The sequence below is a fragment of the Apiospora marii genome (genome assembly GCF_038362585.1).
Source record: "Apiospora marii strain CBS 49790 chromosome Unknown utg000004l_segment0_segment0, whole genome shotgun sequence".
In the NCBI taxonomy this organism is placed as follows: domain Eukaryota; kingdom Fungi; phylum Ascomycota; class Sordariomycetes; order Amphisphaeriales; family Apiosporaceae; genus Apiospora; species Apiospora marii.
This window is the reverse complement of record NW_027117375.1, coordinates 810412-829686: the sequence shown is the minus strand read 5'-3', so window position 1 is coordinate 829686 and position 19275 is coordinate 810412. Positions and strand designations below refer to the sequence as shown.

The window sequence follows — 19275 nt, the reverse complement described above, 5'->3', positions numbered from 1 at the left end:
TGATACACACCTTTGCTTTTAATACCTGCAGAGAAGGGAGTGGCCGTCACCTACACACACCGCGCACAAGCATGATCACGGAACCGGTTGACGAGTCTGCACATCCTCCTACCTATCCTCCGCCTCCCCGAGAAGTAAAAAGGCTAAATCGGCAGTGCACTCTCTTTTTAATGTCCCAGGCCCTCCTCCTTTGCCCCTGAGCCGACTGAGGTTGCCGACTCCGCAATGTCGAGTCGAGCAGCCCTGAGGCTTGGGCCAAGTAGCAGTAATAGCTGCAGCCGCCGCCTGACAGCTTGTTGGAGCGCGAATGCGAGTGGCTTTCTACCAGCTCCCTCACCTTCCTTGACAACACAATCCTTACATCATGACCACTTGAGGACACATCGCCATAACAAGTCCCTTTCTTCCCGCGCTCTGCAGACCTCGTCGGCTTCCATTGAGTCGCCATCCAAACCGCCCACCGCCAATCCCCTGCTGCAGCAACCGTCGCACACGCACACCCGTCGCGTCATCCTCCGTTCATTTCCAGCCATGGCAGCTCTCACCCAGACTCGAGGCCACAGCGGCCATGGCCACGGCCACGGGCACCACCATCACCACGATAACGTCTACCTCACTTCCAAGAACAAGAATGACGCCGGCGTGCGCATCACCCGAATTGGTCTCTTTTCCAACCTGGGCATGGCCGTGGCCAAGGGCGTAGGTGGCTACATGTTCAACTCGAAAGCAATGGTCGCCGATGCCTTCCACAGTGTTACCGACCTGGCATCCGACATCCTCACCCTCGCTACCATCTCCTGGAGCATCCGACCGCCGACCGATAAGTTCCCTGTCGGATTTGGCAAGATCGAGAGCTTGGGTTCTCTGGGCGTATCTGGCATGCTCCTGGCCGGTGGCATGTGGATGTTCTGGGGCAGCATCTTGTCACTCTACAGTCACTTCTTCCTCGACCCGGCGGCCGCGTCGGAGATGATGGCGCATGCACATAGCCACGGCCACAGTCATGGACATGGCCATGGCAGCGACGCCGTACCAAGCCTTCATGCTGCCTGGCTCGCCGCAGGCACTGTGGCAGTGAAGGAATGGCTGTACCACGCAAGTAAGTTGGCTGCAGCGCCTCTAATCGAGCATGAATCACCGTGCAGAAGCAGCTACTGACTGACGACCCCAGCTATGAAAGTTGCACGCGAGCGCAAATCCTCGGTTCTGGCATCCAACGCCGTCCACCATCGGGTCGACAGTCTTACCGGCATCGTCACGCTCGCCGTCATCCTTGGTGCCAACCTTGTACAGAATGCAGCTTGGTTGGACCCTGTCGGTGGCCTCCTGATCTCGATCATGGTGATCAAGGCAGGTGCGGAGAACACAGTCTCTTCTGTGATGGAGCTCGCCGATCGCAGCATAGATGATGAGATCAAAGCCTCTGTTGGAAAGCATGCCCGTAATGCGCTTGCCGATGTGCCCGAGGGTCACGTCGTGGAACTTCGTGAAGTAACTGGAACCAAGTCCGGACAAAACTACCTCGTCGACCTTGAGATCGCCGTACCCAACGACTGGACCGTTGAGCACGTTCGGGACGTCGAGGAGAAGGTCAGAACCCGCGTGGGCGGCAAGGTTCGTGGTGTCCGTAAAGTGCGGGTCCGTTTTGTACCCAAGGAAACCGTGGCTCTCCCCAAATTCGATGAGTTTATCCCCGGCGACGTGAGCCCGAAATCCAGCCCGGAGCCCGAGGAGGAGCACAATCACGATGATGGCAACGGACACGGACACCAGCACAAGAACCAGTAAAGGGGTCATTGGTGCATGACCTCTTTGGTTCACCCTATTTTCTTCGTTTATACGGCGTTCTAGGTTAGTGATGGATACCTGACCACACTTTGGAAGAGGGCAAAAAGCTATGATACCACAAGATCCTGCTCTAAAACAAGACGGATCTGAGAAGTCGTATTCCATGTATTCTACCACCTCGAGAAGGTGGAATTGCAGCATCAGGAGGCGTTGAGAGGCAGGGATACACCATTTTGCATCCGGGCGAAGAGACGCCGTGGACTTTTACTAGTTACAGTGATAGATCAAATCAATCGATTCTGGAATACTGCTTGACCAACCCCAGCTATGCGCAAGAATTTGTAAATACCTACCTAGTCTGAAATACTCTGTGGTGGCCTTCGTCGAAGGACTTGCTCGGAATATACCTTGATCATGTGCGGTAACACAGGTGGCTTCACCGTCAACCTATTAACGGGTGACAGGTCGCAGGCAGCAAGTAAGGAACCCAGTACCAGGTCCGTTCGTACCAGGATCCAGACCAATCGATCGATGCAGCCATTTAGGCTGAATGAGGTACTGCAAGGCTACAGCAGAGGTGCAGATGGAAGGCTGGTGGTCCGAAAGGCCAAAGGCCCTCCCCCACCAAAACCTGCCTCGACAGTGGCCACGGTCTGATCTCATAGTGGGGACCCCGCGTCAAGCTTGCATCAAGAGACTCCGGGAACGCATCGTGAAGAGCCACCTCGCTCTGACGGTTGTGGCACCATTTTCTTTCGTGGTTTGCATTTATCCTTCGTTTTCCTTCAGCTCACGAGGTATCGGTTCTTTTTGGCAATCATCCCCTTACTTAAAACGTCTCTTGGCTGTTCACTTGTGCTTTCTGTTTCCTTGTGTGTAACTGCTTGCTTGGGTCAGATAGAGTGATAACAATAAGCCTGACCGCATCTGTACACCTAAATACTCAAACACTCATACAATCGGTGCTTTTTTCAGTTGGCTTCAACCCAACGCATACACACATAGACAAGATGAGCTCTGGCCCCTTGTACATAGGGTTCGACCTTTCGACCCAGCAGCTCAAGGGTAAGTAAAACCCCCATCATGTCTCCCTCCTATCCGCCCCCATGACGCTCATAACTCACCGCCCGATCTGCAGCCATTGTGGTCTCCCTCTGACCTCAAGGTCGTCTCGGAGGCCAAGGTCGACTTCGACGCCGACTTTGGGCCCAAGTATGGCATCACCAAGGGCGTGAAGACCAACGAGGAGGAGGGTGAGGTGTTTGCGCCCGTGGCCATGTGGCTCGAGGCCGTCGACCTGGTGCTCTCGCGGCTCGTGGAGAAGAAGTGCCCCGTCGCCGACATCAAGGGCATCAGCGGCTCGTGCCAGCAGCACGGCAGCGTCTTCTGGGCCGCTCCCGGAGACCCCGGGTTGAAAGCGCTCAGCAAAGACAAGGGTTCGTTGCAGGAGCAGCTGAAGGACGCATTCGCCTACGAGTTTGGGCCCAATTGGCAGGATCATAGCACCCAGGCCGAGTGCGACTTCTACGACCAGCACTTGGGTTCCAAGCAGAAGCTGGCAGACGTCACAGGAAGTGCAGCACATCACGTACGCCAGACTAAGCCCTCATCGGTCCATTCGCTTTTTTCATGGCGTCTCGATGCTGACTATATTCTTTCTAGCGCTTCACGGGCACACAAATCATGAGAATGCGCAGGAGACGGCCCGAAGTCTACCAAAAGACTGCCCGCATCTCGCTGGTGTCGTCGTTCTTGGCTTCAGTGTTCCTGGGTGCCATCGCTCCTATGGACATCAGTGACGTCACTGGCATGAATTTGTGGGACATCAGCAATGCCAAGTGGAGCGAGGAGCTTCTCGAGCTCTGCGCGGGCGGCAAAGATGGCATTCCGGATCTGCGGAAGAAGCTGGGCGATGTGCGCCTGGATGGCGGCGGCAGTATGGGCGCCATCAGCCAGTACTTTGTCGACAAGTATGGCTTCAGTCCCGACTGCCAGGTCGTACCCTTCACGGGCGACAACCCGGCCACTATTCTGGCCCTGCCGCTCCGGCCAATGGACGCCATCGTCTCGCTGGGCACGTCGTCTACGTTCCTCATGATCACGCATACCTACAAGCCTCATCCGTCGTACCACTTCATGAACCACCCCTGCAACCCAGGCCAGTACATGTTCATGCTTTGCTACAAGAACGGCGGCCTTGCGCGCGAGAAGGTGCGCGACAGACTTCCCAAGCCCGACGGCGCAGACCCCTGGGCCAACTTCAACAAGTCGGTCCTGGCCACCCCGCCGCTGGACGTGCGGGCCGAGGGCGACCGGGCCAAGCTGGGACTGTACTTCCCGCTTCCGGAGATTGTGCCCAACATCAAGGCCGGGACTTGGCGGTACACGACCAAGGCGGAGGACGGGTCCGACCTGCAGAAGGCGCAGGAGTGGGACACAGAGACGGACGCCCGCGTCATTGTCGAGTCGCAGGCCCTCTCGATGCGCCTGCGCTCACACAGCCTGCTGGGCAGCCCGCCGGGGTCCAGCCTGCCCGCCCAGCCGCGCCGCATCTACCTCGTGGGCGGCGGCTCGCTCAACCCGGCCATCGCGCGGGTGCTGGGCGACGTGCTGGGCGGCGTCGACGGCGTCTACAAGCTCGACGTCGGCGGCAACGCGTGCGCGCTCGGCGGCGCGTACAAGGCGGTGTGGGCGCTCGAGCGCCGGACCGACCGCGAGACCTTCGACGAGCTCATCTCGCAGCGCTGGCAGGAGGAGGGCGCCATCCAGAAGGTCGACGACGGCTACCGCGACGGCATCTTCCAGCAGTACGGCAACGTCGTCGGCTCGTTCGAGAAGATGGAGCAGGAGATCCTCGAGGTGGCCCACAACTAACCCAGGCGCGGGAAGAAGAAGAAGACAGAGGAGATGTGTTTACGACTTGATGTTTTGCTCATTTAGAGGGATAGGGCTTTAGAGTCAGTCGCTCATTCCTGATGAAATTGGTTACGGATAAGAGAATCAGAATCGGCTCCACGGCAAGTAGAGATTATAGAGTCTTCCAGAATGGGATTTTTAGATCAATACACAGGTATAGGTTGGTTTATTGTTATATCCGTCTAATGACTATTTGCCTGTCTACCATCAATGCTTGTTCTCGTGGAGGATGTGTCTGTCAAACAACTCGGGTATTGCCATGTTGTTTTGAATCTTATCGACTCGGGAAACATATATCGTTTCCAGTCGAAAGCCAAATTTGGGGCGGCGGTACGGAGTATGTAGTCTGCATAAAAACAAAACATCCCATCAACCCATGTCTTCGACGTCATTAGCGGATTAGTCTGGTTTAAACGGCCTAAAGCGCTCTGTAACCTTCAAGGTCCTCAATTCCGTCTCACCTGCCAATTGGATTCCTAGACCATCCGGCCTACATTCCAACTGATATCATAAAAGATCTGTCAATGAGAGAACAACAGCCCGACTATACATTGTTCATGGGGGAGGAGTCACCGCCATCACTGCCGCCAACATGATCCTGGGCCCCGTCTCGTACCTTGACTGTATAATCTTTTGCGTGTTCCTCGCGCCCCAGCTGCTCATCCACGTCGGACCTATTGAGACACTGGGAGTTGTGCTGCAATGCCTTCCCTTTCTCGGTAAGTGCAAGGAATGCTTTTGCTACTCATCTCCTGCCTGTTTTCCATACACTCAACTATGAAGATATACTACAAAAACGAGAAAAAGAAAAAGAAAAACATGTAAAGAAATAGGGTAGATATTAATGGTATTCCTATTTGGGGGCTTTTACAAACAGCAGTCGTAACTAATGAGTCCCAAGTATACAAGCTGCCCGTAAGCTTCATCCACGAGCGCTACTTCGCAAGTCGCAGCCAGCAGTCCCCATTTGTGCAGGGAGCCGCCCCATTTGAGGATTTCGTGGTTCGTTGCGTGCGCTATGCATTCGCCAACATCCCTCCCAAGGTCGGACGAGTCTTCTTCTCCAGGCAGGTCGCCTTGCCGTTTTTGAGATTCAGGATGCTTCGCCATGGCATCGTTAGGTCCCCGATACACTGGCACGAGTATGAGGATGTAAGGGCCACCCTCGATTTCCCCGAGACTAGCGGGAGTCTTTCACGAATGCTGACGGTGATACAGGACAGGTGCCGGGGTGTGTGGTTGATCAAGGATCCGACCAGGCCAGTGGATGTCTGTGTTTATTACGCCCATGGTGAGTAGGGTCGATCACCATTCCAAGGTCCAACTTGGCTCGCTCACAAAGTCCATGCATATAGGCGGCGGGTTTTCTATGGGGTCTCCCTATTTCTATCTCGAGTTCCTCCTCACGTGGGTGGCGTTACTTGCCCAGAGTGGCTATCGGAATCCTGCCATATTCGCGCTGCAATACACCTTGGTCCCCGATGATTCGTTTCCCACGCAGCTGCACCAGGCCATTGCGGGGTATCAGCACGTCCTGTCAATAGTACGGGATCCGGCCAAGGTCTGTGTGAGCGGTGACTCAGCGGGTGCGACCATCATGCTGAGTTTGTTACTGCACCGGGCCAATATGAAACATGACGCAAACAGCCAGTTGAACGAGACGGGTGACTGGCGCCAGGAACGACCACGTATGGCCGCCTTTATCTCGCCCTGGACCACGTTGATATCCCCCAAGCACCGAAACACGTCGAGCGACTATCTCGACGAAGAAACGCTGCACCAGTTTGCGCTCGACTACGCAAACAGCAAGGTCGAGCCAGACGACCCACTGATTTCACCAGGTAACTGCAGAGATGCGCAGTGGTGGAAAAGAGCCTGCCCTGCGGGAGGCATCTACGTGGCCTACGGTACCGAGGAAGTATTCGCCCCGGAGATTGAAGGCCTGGTAAACTTCTGGGAGACGCATGGAGTCAAAGCGAGCAGCCGCGCAGAGGAGGCAGGAATCCACGCATGGCCTGTAGCCTCTCTGTTTCTGTGCACGTCGGCAACAAATCGCCAGAAAGGGCTGAAGGCCTTGGTCGAACAGATTAAAGAGAACATCAGGGTATGAATAAGAACGAGGGAGGGGGAGGGGGGATGAGGTGTATGTAGATATTAGATAGAGTTCAATGTTGGCAGGCAGCCTAGGCAGGCAATGCGAATCCCCGTGCCATGTCAGATTAGATCAAGTAAACCTTCAGCGACCACGAGGCAGAGGCGAAACCCGAGAGCAGATGCAGGCGGCTTCGCGCTCTGCCTCGATGGCAGGTCTCCGTTATAAAAAGCTCTGATTGATTATCATCACCCATGACACCCCTCCGAAACGGTACCTATAGGATAGGCGATGCCTCCGTGCCAGAAGTGCTTACTCCAAAGACTGGTGAAACATACATAAATGACGGGCAAAGATACATCTCTCGCTTGAGGGTGTTTGACGTTGCCATCTGCCGGCGTATACTCACCTCCATTGTCGGTCAAGGCGAAAGTGACGATATGCGGGCAATGAATGGGGTTGTGCTAGCTTCAGCCGCGAGTGGTTCCAGTTCCTACCGCGAATAGATCCATTCGACGAGTCCTTGGCGTTGCCATATTATTGGGGTGGTTTTTTCTTCCCTCTTCAGGTGAGCGCGAGTCACAGTCAGCTAGGTATCATTTGCAACGTGAAAGGTACCGCATCAGTAGGCCGGCCGCCCTGTGGTGCGGTTCGGTCCAGATGAACGGTAGACGCTGTTTTGGGCGGGGTGGATGCATGATCCGGATTGTCACGAAACATGATCGTTTTATGGTAGAAGAAGATGGATGACACCGTTGAGGAGGATGAAGATGAAGGTGGACAATACTCGTAGTGACACCTGTATGTGTGCAGGAACTGGGGGCGCGTCCAATGGTGACGGGATCTGCAGTAGCCTCGTTGAAGAAAAGAAAGACGATGGGCAAACAGGTAGAGAGAGAGAAAAAAGGTGGCTATGCTGAGCAAATAGCGAGTTGGGTTACTGAGTAGGGGGACCCCTGCACGCACTCTCCGCTAAGGACTCAAGGTTCGTTATGACCCCTGACCATTCAGTATTTAAATCCCACTCTCAGCCCAGCTCGACCCGACCCCATTGCGACTCCGAGAGAGCCAGAAAGTGTATGTGACCGTGCAGTGCAAGCACACCAAGCACCAAGCACCAAGCACCAAGCACCAAGCTCTGCCTGCCTCTCTGCCTGCCTGCCTCTCTGCCTCGCCTCTGCCCGCGCCAGCCCCTCATTCAGTCATAATCGACCGACCGACTGAATTGTCTGTTATTACTCAGCCATCCATCCGTCCAATCAATCCGTCCACTCTTTGGAGGGCATTCGCAACTCAAAATCGATTTTCCTCTTCCTTCTAGAAGCATGTCAACCGGAGCCGACAACGAAGGAGCCTCCTATGCACCCAGGAGTCCTGACCTCTCTTCTTTTTTCGCGGGTGGGCCAGAGCCGGTCGCACTTCCAACCTACGCGAATTCCGGCATCCCTGACTACATCTCCAGCTCGCCGATGCAGCAGCCACACTTAAGGACTCTGCAGCCCCACCAAAGCTTTCCGCAGAACTATCCTCCTCCGCAACCACCACAACATTCTTCGCCTGCTGCTCAGCAGCAAACGCACCACTACGGCCTACATCAACACCCCCAACACCCCCAACATCAACATCCACAGCAGCATCAGCAGCCACGACAAACACCGCCCTCGTCCTACGCCGCGCTGCAGCAATCCTTCTACCCCCCGCAGCCATACTCTCCTCAGCAGCAGTTGCAGTTGCAGTTGCAGCCCCAACCCCAGGCGCAGTACCACCACCAACAACACCAACAACAACAGGCACCAAGCAGCCATCCACAGCAACCCTACTTTCCGCCTGCGTACTCAGGAAACCACAACGCGACCCAGTACCAACCGCCGCCGCCGCCGCCTGCGCCCGCGCCCGCGCCCGCGCCTGCGCCAGCATCTACGCCCGCACCTGCATCTGCATCTGTAACCGCTGCGCCAGCACCGAATCTTGCGTCACCCTCGCCTGCGTCGCGGCCACCAATCAAGCACGAGTTTCCGGCTGAGTCGGAACCCGTCAGTGCCATGCCACCCCGCAAGGCTTCTCAGATGAAGGAGGAGGCGGAGATCACCCCGTCCCCGTCAAGACGAAGTTCCCCACAGCGCGCATCAAGCGCATCATGCAAGCCGACGAAGAGGTTGGAAAGGTCGCTCAGCAGACGCCCATTGCCGTCGGCAAAGCCTTGGAGCTCTTCATGGTCCAGATCGTCACCAAGAGTGCCGACGTCGCCAAGGAGAGAAACTCGAAGAGAATCTCGGCTCAGATGCTCAAGCAGGCTATAGACTCGAATAACGAGTGGGACTTCCTGCGAGACATTGTGTCCAAGGTCAGCGAGAAGGAGGACACGTCGCGGGCTGGCAAAGCCAAGGCCGAGACGGAGAGCGAAGAAGAGGTTGAGCCGCAGCCCAAGAAGCGGAGGGGCGGCCGCAAGAAGAAGTCGGAATCGTAGTGGACGGGGGTCGCACCACCTCTCCCCTACTCTACTCTTGTCATTTCTTGCGTCTTCACGAGGTTACGGTCCGTATGGTATGAATTATGAGGCGATGGTCGGGTCGCCTGGTGGCGTTCAGATAGGTTAAGCATACACCCCCGGCGTTAGAGGATTCCCAGGGCGTATTGTTGCTCGAAAATTGACTTGTGGCATTCTGCACTTCCACATAGCATGCCCTCTGAAGAGAGTTATCGGCTGGTTGATTACGAATCCAATATGAACGACCGTGCTCAAGGTCGTCAAACTACTACCCCCATGACTCTGGTCCTTGACTGTTGCTTGTGTGTTTTTGATTTGTCGGCGATGCAGCGAGCGGCCATGATGTACCGTGTCCAAGAACAGGACCATTTCGGCCATTTGACGCAACAGCACATCCCGCTGTTTCACCGGCGTATCCATTCTATCGTGGTCAGATGGGGAGACCCTGACCCATATACATTCATATTTAACACCTGAAATGCTCTGCTTTCCATGAAAACAAGGTTTACGACGACTGCAAGTAGGTACACATGTAATTCTTGCTTCTCAGTCCGAGATAATGCCGTTGGCGATATATATCTTCCAGAATCCGCCCAAATGTGCTGTGCTGTGGTTTCTGTTTCATGTAGGTAGTCGATCAGAACTACCACATGCACCTGTGCAGTAAGCATGCGATCCATATGTACCGCGAGAGAATACGGAGTACTTGGTATTGTATGATGCCCATGCCTGCAAATGTCAAGTCGGTTGGTAAGTACCTCACCAAGAAACTGCCGAAACGCCACTCAGCTATTTTGGCTATCGATTTTGTCGAAGCATGCTCGGGGACGTATGCACAATCTTTGTACACGTCTGTCTTGAAAACAAGCTATTGATGGATGGCAGGTCGTTCGTTACATTATGTACCTTTCTGCGTAATTCTTTCGAGACTTGTTACATGGCGCGTGCAGACACCGGCAATTGCCAGGTAAATTATTGATCAAGACACGGCTTAGGTCGAATCATCGGTTGGCTTGGCGGGCTGGAGAGTTCGAAGTGGGCAAGGAAGGGCCGAGGAATTGAATTGATTACTTAAGGAAGAGTAGGAGTCCTAGGTACGGTCGCTCATTAACTATCTACGGTTAGGTAATGTACATCAGGTAGCGGTAGCAGCAGCAGCAGCAGCAGCAAGTAGCAGCAGCAGCAAGCAGGTACGCATGAAGCAAGACCCGCAACGCCGAGTAGCCGTTAGCAGCAGCGCAATTGATTTGCCCATCGGCGGATGCACTTTTGCTTAGTTGTTACTTAGGTGGCAGACTTGGGAAGGGGCACGACGGACGGACAGCCCACCCCTGGCCCTGTGCTGGACCTGTGCTGGACCTGGACCGGGACAGGTTGGTGGACAGATTCATTTGGACCAATCCCTCGACTCTAATGGACCAGAAGAGGCCAATTCAACCTCAATTTCCCCGATTCATAAAAGAACAATTTCGCCCTCGCCTCTGCCTCTCCATGGGCCATGACATGACAGAGCTCTATCCCAGGTTAAATGCACAAATCCGATGAGGCCGCTCGTCCCGCTCCCTGACCCATTCTCCTAACCCAGCGGCTGTGCGTGCGCGGTGACGACAATTCGCTATGTCGTGGAAGCTACTGCAGCGATTCCTCGAGAGCGACGTCTTCAACCAGAACCCCTTCCTCTCCGTCTCCTATCTCTCGTGAGTAGCCCCCTTGGCGAATCCCGACCCCCCCGAACTGCTCTCTACCAGGCTCGCCGATTCTCACCACCCGTCTTCCGCCCTCTTCTAGACGTTACGCAGACCACGTTGGCATCCATTATGTCCTGTGCTCCAAGCTGCGCCAGTTCCCCTACGAGGACATCGAGTTCTTCCTCCCACAGCTATGCCACCTTATAATCAGCGTCGACAATGAGTCTATGGCCTTGGAAGAGTTCCTGCTGGACCTGTGCGAGGAATCGGTCACTGCCGCTCTACTGGTTTGATACTCCATCCGTGTCTTAACGGCAAGAAAAACGAACGAACGGGAATACTGAGACGATTTGTAGACATTTTGGCTGTTTCAAACGTACTTGCACGACCTCGCCTCGACGCCCCAAGCACAAGCCTTCAGGACCTGCCGGAGGGTGTACAACAAGGTGCAACATATCGTGTTCGGCCACTCGGACACGGTGAGGCAGGAAAAGATTAAAGAGAACATCCTCCCCGTCACGGTCCTGGCAAGCTTTGTGCTAGCGAGCATAGGAGTGCCTCTGCTGCCGCAATGGGCCGGCCCCCTAGCTGTTGCGCAAGCGAGGAGGGCTCAGCCGGATGGCGACGTCATCTCGGAAACAAGCCAGACGCCTAAACCAACGAGAAGCCAAACTGTGACCGTCGGCACATCGAAGTCTTCGAGACACCACAAGGGGAACCGGTCCACGAGTTCGTCGTTCCCCGACGACCTTCGATCGCCGACAGAACCCAAGTCGCCGCCTGCAGCAGTGACACGCACGTCGTCGGCCGGCTCGTCACCGAAAGATGTGCCGGATAGCAAGAGCGCGCGCAAACCGGCCTATATCGACAGCAAGCTCCTCGACGCGCGCTTGAGCTCGTCCTCTCTTCCGCTGCCCGACATACGCACTCCGGGCCGAATCACGCAACCAGCGACACCAATGTCTGCGGTCTTCCCCCGCCCCGGTGATAACCTCTCACGTAGGCATTCTCACCATGTCAAGACCCTCCTGAACCAGTCGGAGATGACATCAATACAAAAGGCTCGACTTCTACGCCAGAACTACTTCCGCTGCCAGACAGCTTTCCTAACCGCGCTCGAAGACATCTCGAATCGCCTCGTCATTGTCCCCAAACAGGCGCGTCTCAGCGCCCTGCGCGCGGAGTTGGCGCTCATCGCGAGAGATCTGCCCGCCGAATTGGACATTCCAGTGATATGCCCTCCTACGCTGGTCGACGGTTCGCCTTCGAGAAGTCGTCATCACCGAATCGTGCGGGTGAACCCGTCGGAGGCTACGGTGCTGAACAGTGCGGAGAAGGTTCCGTTCTTGTTGATGGTGGAGATACTGCGTGACGATTTCACCTTTGATCCCGAATCTGCCGACAACCAGAGACTGATCGCCACGCTCTTGGCCGAGCAGGGTACCCGGAAGCGTCTTTTTGATTTGAGCGAGGCCCCCAGGCTGTCAGCAACCGGGCGCGCAGGGGACGCAACTAATCCGATCGTCGACAGCGTCTTCGAGCCTACCTCCGGTGACCTTGGTAGCTCGCCCATGCTGAAACCCTTCGATGATGACTCGGCGAACAAGAAGAACGGCAAGCTTCCAGCACACCCAGTGCGTTTGCCTAGCAGCACTACCACTATTTCTAATATGTCAGACATGACAGCCACGCCCAGAACCTCGGTTACTTCTACCTCGCGATCTAGCAGCCCGGGGATTTCGGGAACTCTGAGGAGAATGACAATCACCAACCCGCGCACCAATTCGGCGGATCAGCCGGATTTCTCCGCGTTAGCCACACACATGCGGACCGCGTCGCAGATGCTGGCTCAGCTGGAGGCCACCAGCGGCAAACGGCCCCGTACCGAGGTTGCTGCGATCCGAGCTAAGATCATTGCGAGCATGCAGAGCCTCGAGGAACAGAACTTCGACGTGGAAGACAGCCAGGGTCCGACTTTCGATATGATCATTGCACGGGCAAGCGCTGCGAACGCGGTTGCTGCTGCTGCCGCCGAGAACCCCGAACCCGAACCCGAGCCTGACTTGGAGCCAGCCTTGCTAGAAAACGCGGGCCAGGCGCGGATGGAGAACGATGCCATGACGGGAGGGGTTCAGCGGAAGGGCGATCGGGATGACCCTAGCGCCGCGGTCTTCGGCGAGGCCTGGCAGCAGAAGAAAGAGCGCATTCGCAAGTCGTCACCCTACGGGTGGATGAAGAGCTGGGATCTGGTGAGCGTCATCGTCAAGACAGGGGCAGATCTTCGACAAGAGGCATTTGCTTGTCAGCTGATCCAGGTCTGTGACAAGATCTGGGCCGAAGCGGGGACTCCGGTATGGGTTAAACTTATGCGAATATTAGTCACTGGCGAATCCTCGGGCCTGGTCGAGACTATTACCAATGGTGTGTCGTTGCATTCTCTGAAGCGAAGCTTGACCTTGGCCACCATCGATTCCGGGGCGAACCCACGACGGCGCATAGCGACGCTCAAGGACCATTTTGTGAAGACCTTTGGGCCTGTAGATAGCGAACCCCACAAGGCAGCCGTCGATGCGTTCAAGCGGTCCTTGGCCGCCTACAGTGTCATCTCCTACGTTATCCAGCTGAAGGATCGGCACAACGGCAACGTGCTCGTCGACAACGAGGGCCACATCATCCACATCGACTTTGGTTTCATGTTGTCCAACTCTCCGGGATCCGTCGGGTTCGAAGCAGCCCCTTTCAAGTTGACTCATGAATATGTTGAAGTGCTGGGTGGTGTTGGTTCGGAGGACTTTGACGATTTCAAGAAACTGTGCAAGCAAGCGTTCCAAGGTAAGTTTGCGAGACAAAGAACACGGCCGACCAGCCAGCGAAGGGGCCTTCATTGTACTGACCATGAGGATGCAGCGTTACGTCGTTCTGCGGACAAAATCATCGATCTCGTGAGCATGATGGGCCGCGACTCGAAAATGCCCTGCTTTGCGGTAGGCATTGCGCATGTCACCAACACGCTGAGGCAACGCTTCCAGCTACACCTCAGTGCCGAAGAGGCAGAAAACTTTGTGGAGACGGACTTGATCGGAAAGTCATTGGGTAGTTACTACACACGACTGTGAGTGTCCTAATTGCCCTCCCTTCTTACCTCGAATGCATATACTAATGTGTCGAATTCAGTTATGATACCTTTCAATACCGGACCCAGGGCATTTATTAGACTTGGAAACGATGGGCCTCGAGCGGACTGGCTCGGGAAAGGGGACCAGGGGGAGGGGTGATGGCATAAGCAGGATCACTGTGGCATCTGGGCGGCGTTGTCAGGACTATAGAGTGGCGGTCGAGCAGAACAGGATAGTTCTCCATCCGCAAAGGCATGTTGATGTTGGGCCGAAAAGAACTGGATTACAGCGGGCAACGATGGCCTACGTGAAGTCTGGTCCGTGAATATCTATATATACACATATCTGTACTGGTTTCGCCACACACAAATACCAACTGGCTGCGTGCTGCTCTTTCCATGCCCCTGGATACCAATATGTAGGTACCTGTATTCATGTAGTTGATAGCACCATAATTGGGATCCAGCTAGAGTTAAGAGAGGTTATACAGATGCCACATAATTGTCATGTCTTGCTCAGTAGGAAGGAAGCACCTGTGACTCGTTCTCTCCCTCGTCGCCAGGAGCTGGAGGGCTTGTGAAAAGAAGGTGAGTTCAACGTGGAGGGAGCTTATAAAACGAAGTACCTACCTACCCAACCGCAACACCACTGCAAAAACAGAAACACAGTTACCAACTTGGAAGCATCTTTACCTCTCATTCTTCTATTTATCGGTATCGATTGGATGATTGACAGCCGATCAGAGGGGGCATACATACCCTGCCCAACTTGGCCATCCACGCATGAACTCAGCTCAGCCCAGTTAACAGCGAGGTAGTTCAAGCCATCTCCTCAACACACACATTGCCCAAGCCCAAGCTTGGATGAGAAGCCGGCGCAACATCGCTCTGCTGTTTGTGGTAGCGAGCGTTTTGCTGATGGTGCCAAGTCTATCCAACTGAACACTCACTGATTGCCTTTTTTCTGTCGCGCGTGCCCAACACGCATCATGGCCTCCCCCCCGTCACGAGGCAATGATGGCGACCATGACCCCAGCGATGATCGTCGCTACTGGAACCCGTACGAGATGCAGGTCGTCTGCGCGCTGGTGTGCAAGGGTGCTCACCTCAAGGGATCTCTGAGCTTCGCAACCAAACTCAATACGATACTCAACGGAAGCGGCAGCTACAAGGACGATATCGACATCGAAGACATCGAGGAACTCCTGGGGCGTATCGAGACGGAAAAGAAGGGTGCTCTTGCTTTTGTAAGTCCTGTTTCGTGTTTCGTGTTTCCCTTGCTGCCACCGTCCAGCCTCCGCTGACTGGGCTTTTTGAGATAGATCGAGCGTCAAGGTCATTCTCGCATCACAAGGACCCAACGACGCGTCTTTGAACGCAACTTGGGCTTCGATGGCACCCTGGCTGAGTGGCAGGAAGGCCGCAAGGAGGAAGTCGTGCAAGCTAGACAGGACAGAGAGGCCAAACAGGCCAAACAGGGCTCGCTCGATGGAGGAGCCCAACCCACAGCTGCTGATGGCACTCAGATTGACCGTTGGACTCCGAACATGAGAAGCGAGGTAGCCCAGAGTGACGCCCGGGTGTTTGATAAGGAGCAAACTGACGGTCGAATGGATGAGGGGGCCAGCACGGCGTCGCAATTCACAAGGATGCAAGGCAATGTACTGCTGACGCGCGATGTTGCGAATCGTACGCCCGGTTATGGTAAGGAATTTGCAACGACAACTACCACTGGGGGTCATGCTCACTAACAACGCAAGTAGCCGATTACCCGCCCCCGACCCCGACCCCAGTACGGGGAAATCCGAACACGACGCAGCCGCCTGGTTGGGGTCACATGCCTCCTCATCTTGCAGACATGAGTGCCGCTTGGGGAGCCAGGGGTGCGATGCCATCTCAGGGGCCAACACCCCCTTGGCGTTCCGCGCAGCGGCCAACTGGCAGTATGAGTACCCGCTCCAACTACCAGCCCTGGGGCCCGACCTATGAGGGTTCGGAGAGAAAGTAATACCGGACGGTCCTGCGTTTGGGGACAAGTAAGCAAGCAAGCTGAGCAAGCGTACGTACGCACTTGATCCCGAGTGCATTTCTTTTCTTTCTGCTTTGGAGACGGCAGCGAAGCTCGATATTCGGACGAATGTTACATGACTGTCGCCCGGTTGGAGCGAGGCAGGTGACTCGCGCTTGTCTAAGACAGACAGTTGCATACATAGGATACGATACGAACCGAGGGGCGTGGAATGCAGATGCTCCGGATGCAGCGGCATGCAATCTAAGCAGTCCGAATCAGTGAGGCGAACGGCCTCGACATGTCGCTGAGATATTGGCGCGGCAAGAGCGATGTTCTAGCATGCCACCTCGAGAAGGAAGGTGCGCTGGTAGTTTCCTTAAGCGTGACTGGCCAATTGGAACTGCAGAGCTTGGACATGGATAGTTGAACCCGAAAGCACTCTGTGCATACTGTACATAGATCAAGCAAGGATTTGTCTGCAAAGAGCCGAATGACGGTATCGAAGCCAGAGATGGCAACATCGGTGTGATATTTCAGCCTCACTCAACCTCACCGCCCCCAAATTTGACACCGTTCGTATGCAAGCCATGTTGAGAAGACGAGAGGAATACGATTCGATCGCATTCTCCCTCCTCATCCCGTGGCCTCCAATAGTACCGGTAGTCCAAAATCAAGATTTGCTAAAAAGCCGGATTTGGGGCCCGGCATCTGTAAGAAATATATGAAACCAGGTCTCGGCAGATTAGTTATGCAGCCACAAGAACAAGCGTCACTTCGAATGAATGAGGAGAAAAAAGTCATCGCATCATGCAGCCTGCTTACAAGCAGAATAGCTGACCAAAAAAAATCGAAAGCCCATTATGCCATTGGCCTCAAACTCCCACCCCCACTCCCATGTAATGTGCTGACTTCCAACCCGCATGACGCCCATGAAAGCAACAAGGAGAAACAGCACCAATCTAGAAACGGGATGGACGAAGATGAACCAAGGACAAAGCCGGGAAATGTCGGCGGGAAAGACACAGGCGAAACGCGAACGGTATGCAGCATGCGTGCATTGTGTGCCCTCCAACCCCCACGCTTACGCTTGTGGACGCGGGTAGTCGACCTCGACCTCGAGCCGCGGGACGGTACCCTGGCCCAGCGAGGCGAAGAGCCTGGTGAGATCGTCGCCGCCCCGGTAGCTCGCGAGGTCCCAGCTCTCGTCGCCGAACCAGGCCCGCTTGACGACGGCCCGCAGAGCCCAGACGCCCGTCGTCATGATGGCCTGGGGGGCAGGAGGCGGCGGCGGCACCGCTCCCGGCCTCAGGGGCGCCTGGGAGGGAGGAGGCGGCGAGATGGCCATATCGGCGGCCGTCACGTTCTCGAAGGCGTGGGGGTTGCTGCGGATGTAGGCGAGGGCGGCGTCCTGCAGGGCACGCAGCGAGGGGCGCACTGTCTCGAGGATGCGGGCAGAGGAGTGGTGGAGCCAGGTGATGGTGAGGCGGACGTCGTGCAGCTTGAGAAACGGCGGCGGCGGCGGCGGCGGCGCGTTGTTGGAGTGGATGTTGTTGTTGTTGTTGTTGGCCAAGATGGCTTGCTGGTGCTGCGCGAATTGCATGGCCCGAGCATGTCCATGTCCGCCTCCGCCGTTCCCGCCCATGTGAGGCGGTGGTGGTGCCGCCCCTGCTGGAGGTGGAGGTGGTGGCGGTGGTGGCGGTTGGCCTGAGAATGCTGGACCGTGGTGTGCCATGTTGGATTGCGACGGTGGGACATATTGAGGGTGAGGGCCCATGTTAGGGGGAGAAGAAAGACCCGGCTGCGAGACGAAGCCAAAACCATGCATCGGGTGTCCACCACTACCACCAGCACCACCCCGGAATGGAGGTGGAGGTTGGAGGGGTCCGCCAGGTCCGCCAGGTCCGGCGACCCAGGCTGGCGGCGGGGGTGGTTGGCGAGGGGCGGGGCGTCCAGCCCCCATTGAACGGGGGGCCGTTTGCCTCGCAGGATGGTGGACGATTCTTACGCGAGGAGGTCGTTCGTCGTCATCTTCACTGTAATACTCATCCTCGCGAGGTTTCCGGGCAGGAGCAGGAGCAGGAGCAGGAGCAGCGGCAGCGGCAGTGGGGTCGGCTTTGCGAGCCTTGCGGCCATTGGCCGCCTTGCCTTTCTTGAGGCTTTTGAAGGCTGAAGGGGGAGGAGGTGGCCGGCTTCCTCGGGAGTGGCCTGAGGTCGTCTGAGCAGGGGTGGTCACCTCAGCTGCAGTGTCCGACGTCGCACTCCACACAGACGGGGCGTTGGTGGACGCCGCCGAGTCGCTCGACACGACCGACGCATTGTCGTCGTCGTCGTCGTCGTCCTCGTCCTCGTCCTCGTCGTCATCCAGCTTATTCTCGTCTTTCGCCTCGTCGAGATCGCGAGGCTCTGCGTAGCCATTGGTCATGATGTAGAGCTGCACGGCCTCCGACGACTTGGCATGCAGTGCTTCAATGGCTTCTTGCACCGTAGCGAAGCCATCCGACGCGATCAGGGGCTCTCGTCTCTCGCTGTTCTTGGTAGTGCGGACGGCAATGGCCTTGATCTTGCCCGTTGGCTCTTTGGCCGTGATGATGGAGATGAATTCATCTTTAGTCGTGAGGAACTCGCAGTTCTCTGGAAGCAGCTCACCAGAAATCAGTCAGTCTGTTGGAGACTCAACAACATGCCTTGGAGGGGACTAAGAACATACCAATAATTTGGCCCCTATAGTCAACAAGCACCATCTGCAAATCGGTAGGTGCCATGGCTTGAGCAGGATAACAGTGACGAGGGAGAAACTGGTGAGGCAGGGAAACGGCCGGGACGAGCAACATGAACAATGTCGGGTGAATTGGGATGTTGGATGGGAGACACTTTTGGCGGCGGCTGGCATCCTTATATACATAGAAAGATATACATACTTACACAGCCTGTGCATTGCCGCATACCAGCCACTTGGGTGCCAAGCATATTTGATAAGACGTATGCCTGTGCTTTGGTTGGATAGGTAGAAAGGTACGACAGACCTTGAAGGTTGCACTCGCATTAGGTACCCCAAGGACATTAGCCCGTATCGCCCATCACCATTCCCAGGGCGACAGTCTCAGTAGAGGTCATCGATTTGTCGTTTCGAACCTTGAACCTGGAGGTATGGTTGCTACATGCCCAAGACAAGACATA

At 55.7% G+C, this 19275-nt stretch overlaps 7 protein-coding genes across 7 annotated transcripts; 6 read left to right on the top strand and 1 right to left on the bottom strand.

Annotated features, from left to right (window-relative positions):
- Positions 1-531: 531 nt before the first annotated feature.
- PG985_006197 (uncharacterized protein) lies at positions 532-1788 on the top strand (the record flags this gene model as incomplete). The annotated part of the gene is made up of 2 exons (XM_066825966.1): positions 532-1099; positions 1172-1788. 2 exons carry the CDS (start codon positions 532-534, stop codon positions 1786-1788), a joined length of 1185 nt encoding a protein of 394 aa, XP_066685573.1.
- A 414-nt stretch (positions 1789-2202) lies between these two features.
- On the top strand, positions 2203-4662 carry PG985_006196 (uncharacterized protein; the record flags this gene model as incomplete). Its single annotated transcript, XM_066825965.1, has 3 exons — positions 2203-2343; positions 2927-3376; positions 3451-4662. 3 exons carry the CDS (start codon positions 2203-2205, stop codon positions 4660-4662), a joined length of 1803 nt encoding a protein of 600 aa, XP_066685572.1.
- A 634-nt stretch (positions 4663-5296) lies between these two features.
- On the top strand, positions 5297-6814 carry PG985_006195 (uncharacterized protein; the record flags this gene model as incomplete). The annotated part of the gene is made up of 3 exons (XM_066825964.1): positions 5297-5423; positions 5606-5995; positions 6060-6814. The coding sequence occupies 3 exons, from the start codon at positions 5297-5299 to the stop codon at positions 6812-6814; spliced, it is 1272 nt and encodes a 423-aa protein (XP_066685571.1).
- Positions 6815-8121: 1307 nt separating this feature from the next.
- PG985_006194 (uncharacterized protein) lies at positions 8122-9263 on the top strand (the record flags this gene model as incomplete). Its single annotated transcript, XM_066825963.1, has 2 exons — positions 8122-8739; positions 8835-9263. The coding sequence occupies 2 exons, from the start codon at positions 8122-8124 to the stop codon at positions 9261-9263; spliced, it is 1047 nt and encodes a 348-aa protein (XP_066685570.1).
- A 1638-nt stretch (positions 9264-10901) lies between these two features.
- Positions 10902-14088, top strand: PG985_006193 (uncharacterized protein; the record flags this gene model as incomplete). Its single annotated transcript, XM_066825962.1, has 4 exons — positions 10902-10981; positions 11073-11259; positions 11329-13804; positions 13880-14088. 4 exons carry the CDS (start codon positions 10902-10904, stop codon positions 14086-14088), a joined length of 2952 nt encoding a protein of 983 aa, XP_066685569.1.
- A 988-nt stretch (positions 14089-15076) lies between these two features.
- Positions 15077-15838, top strand: PG985_006192 (uncharacterized protein; the record flags this gene model as incomplete). The annotated part of the gene is made up of 2 exons (XM_066825961.1): positions 15077-15334; positions 15410-15838. The coding sequence occupies 2 exons, from the start codon at positions 15077-15079 to the stop codon at positions 15836-15838; spliced, it is 687 nt and encodes a 228-aa protein (XP_066685568.1).
- Positions 15839-17179: 1341 nt separating this feature from the next.
- Positions 17180-18860, bottom strand: PG985_006191 (uncharacterized protein; the record flags this gene model as incomplete). Its single annotated transcript, XM_066825960.1, has 2 exons — positions 17180-18729; positions 18806-18860. 2 exons carry the CDS (start codon positions 18858-18860, stop codon positions 17180-17182), a joined length of 1605 nt encoding a protein of 534 aa, XP_066685567.1.
- Between the last annotated feature and the right edge of the window lie 415 nt (positions 18861-19275).